This window comes from Antrostomus carolinensis, unplaced genomic scaffold, assembly GCF_000700745.2.
Source record: "Antrostomus carolinensis isolate BGI_N321 unplaced genomic scaffold, ASM70074v2 scaffold2901, whole genome shotgun sequence".
NCBI lineage: Eukaryota > Metazoa > Chordata > Aves > Caprimulgiformes > Caprimulgidae > Antrostomus > Antrostomus carolinensis.
In genome coordinates this window covers 2,458-5,385 of record NW_010293273.1, presented here as the reverse complement: position 1 = coordinate 5,385, position 2,928 = coordinate 2,458, and the positions used below count along the sequence as shown (strand labels likewise).

Here is a 2,928-nt window from a genome sequence, read left to right as displayed (position 1 = left end):
CTTTCATTTATCAGAGTTTAATTTACGGCGATTCCTGTGTACAGAAAGTGAGGAGTTAGTGTGGAAAAGTGAAGGTTTACCTTCAGATGATCTTTCAATAGAAAATGCTCTTGTCATCTTGCAGGTAAATTTGCTTTTTTGTCTTGCCTTGGAAGTATTTAAATTTATGCAAATTTCAGTAGCATGGCATCTTTCTGGAATTTTGGACTATTTAATTTGTGTTATTTTATTATCAACACAGAACACACACAGATAAACAAATACTTATGTAACTCTGGGTATTCTGTAGCAAAAAATGGTTAAAGAAAATATATGTTTTTCTTTTTTGCTTTTACATTTTTCTTCCAGATGCTGAACAGGCAAAACCTGGTATCACTCTATTGAGACTTAAAGTGTGAATAATCAGTAACACCAATACAGTCAGTGGAAGATTATGTGCTTTATCTATTCACTTTGACATATCATTTCTAATACTTTTTTTTTGGAAAAAGGAAAAGGCTGTATGCAGATACCTTTCAAAACATCTAAATTTTAAACCCTCAGATTTCATCAAAGTAGTGCTGTGGTAGAAGATACAAAATGCCATTCACTTAAGGCCAGGAGCTAATAATACTTGAAAAAAGAATGATAATACTGTGCTTGTAATCATAATTCAGTTTTGTCATACAGTAGTATCTATAGACATATAGTACATATTATCTATACATATGCAATTGCACGATTATGTACATAATATTATATAATTTAGTCACTTATTAGATCTGCTAGAAAGTAGAGATTTAATGCCATAAGGAGAATCTGCATTTGCCACGGGTAGTTTGCTTGGATGATTGATGATTCTCTCAAATCAGTTACAGCCTTTACTCCAATTTAAATTTATCTTGCATTATCATCTTGATGTTAGATCTAGTTATTCCTTTCTCAGTTTGATTAGAAAACTCTTCAATAAATACCACTTTATACCCTTAAAGCTACTTACATGCTATAATCAAATCTTATTCTCTCTCTTTTTCCTTAGTTGAATAGATTGAGCTGTTATAAATCTCAATGTGTGTGAGGAGCTTTTTCAAGTGCTCCCTCAGTTCAAATAATTTTCTTTGTGTACAGTTTCTCATAATCTTTTTACAACTGTAATTGGTTGTGGTATTTTACCAATGACATCTACAGTTCTCAAGCTTTTGTACTCATCATCTTTTGATGCTTGGGTATTGTCCATGTTTCCTGTCTTTCTGTTTGAGATCTGTACAGTTACTCAGTTTGGAAGAGTAGGACTCAGAATCTAAAAAAAACCCCATAACCTTGAATCACAGAATCACAGAGTCATAGAGGTTGGAAGGGACCTCAGGAGATCATCTAATCCAACCCCCCTGCCAAAGCAGGTTCCCTATAACATTATCTATAGGCGGCTCTGCTCAAGCATGGGTTTTGGACAAGATGACCTCCAGAGATCCCTTCCAGTTTCAACCAGTCTGTGATTCTGTGAAATCTTAAATGCACATGTCAACCGTGAATAGGTCTTTTCACTTGCCCCACTTACTACCACCTCTGTGATCACTCTGTGTTGTGACCATTTTATAAGTTCTGATCACCTACATTATTAGAATATCAGTAGTTAAAGTCTCAACATTTAGAAAGCAATGACTATAGCATAACATATATTTATATAATCTAATAAAATAGTAAAGCTTTGTACTGTACTGGTATGGGAACTGCACATTAATAAAGGTTTTATTAAAATGAAAACCTACTGACTCATCAGTATACATGTTACTAGGCAATATCACCAAAATACTCTGTTTTTTAGTGTTTTCAAGTTTGAGATCTGAATTTGTTTGTGATTATAAATAAAATGCTATTTGTATCTTTATACCTGCAAAATACTTATATTCATTATTCCTTCTAAAATGCATTGAAGTTCACAACCAGAAGTACTGTACCTTTGCCCACTACAGGAAAAAAAACCAAAAGTAATACCTCTAACTTTCAAAGCAGTTGTGAATAACAAAAACTGTCGACTATACTCACTCAATAGAGACTCTTGTTACGCAGTTCTTCACCTCTTAAGAACTTGAGCAGGACAAACACCTGAGAATTTCGATTTTGTCTGCTTGGTTTTGTTTTTGGTTTTTTTTGTTATTTGTTTGTTTGTTTAAAGAAGCAATAAAATAAAAGACATACATTTCCTTCTACTGTTATTTGTTGTAATTTTGTTATTAGGCTGTTATTGTTTCTTTAAACAGTTTGTTAATGAAAAAAGATTTAAAAATAAGTATACCATTAGTCTGGGGAAATAAAAAAGGATTCCATTCAATTTTATTCTAAAACAAAATAGATTTCAGTAAAAATACATGTGTGTATATATTTTTTAAAAAATTTATTTATTTATTTTATTTTTACCCTAGAGTAAAGTTTGCCCATTTTTGATAGACCCTTCTTTCCGGGCTACTGAATGGTTGAAGACACATTTGAAGGAATCACGTTTGGAAGTTATTAACCAACAGGTGCAGTATTTGCTCTTGGTCTTAAAACTCTGTGTGAATCCTGTCCTTAGGTCTTGATTCCGTTTGGAGACATAGCTACCTAGTAACATTTGAGATGTGCTAACTAGCCAGGACTTCCATGTGCACCTGACAAAGACCTTTGCTAGACCTGCTCTCTTCTGGTGCAGTGCTTGGAGAGCTAAGCATGTTTATAGGTTGCCTGTATGCCAGTAGCTGAATAGATCAAACTTACTTAAATTAAACACTTGTGGCTAAATGCTGAAATACCATATGGTGTTTGTAATAGAATTTTTTGGATATACTACTGATTTTTAGATTTAGACCACTGGTATAATGCCTTCCTGTTCATTTCAAACTGTTAATATTTTTAAAAAAAACGTGAATCAAAGGAATTTATTTTTATTTGCCCAGGACACCAACTTCCTAA

The 2,928-nt window shown here is 33.0% G+C and overlaps 1 protein-coding gene across 1 annotated transcript in view; it reads left to right on the top strand.

The window, feature by feature from the left end:
- Positions 1-2,928, top strand: part of DYNC2H1 (dynein cytoplasmic 2 heavy chain 1) — a gene marked incomplete at both ends in the record, with an annotated part of 45,223 nt that overhangs the window by 41,097 nt on the left and 1,198 nt on the right. The window contains 2 exons of the mRNA XM_010177194.1: positions 15-124; positions 2,403-2,534. Of these exons, the coding sequence (XP_010175496.1) occupies positions 15-124; positions 2,403-2,534 (242 nt within the window). The remainder of the gene's footprint in view (positions 1-14; positions 125-2,402; positions 2,535-2,928) is intronic.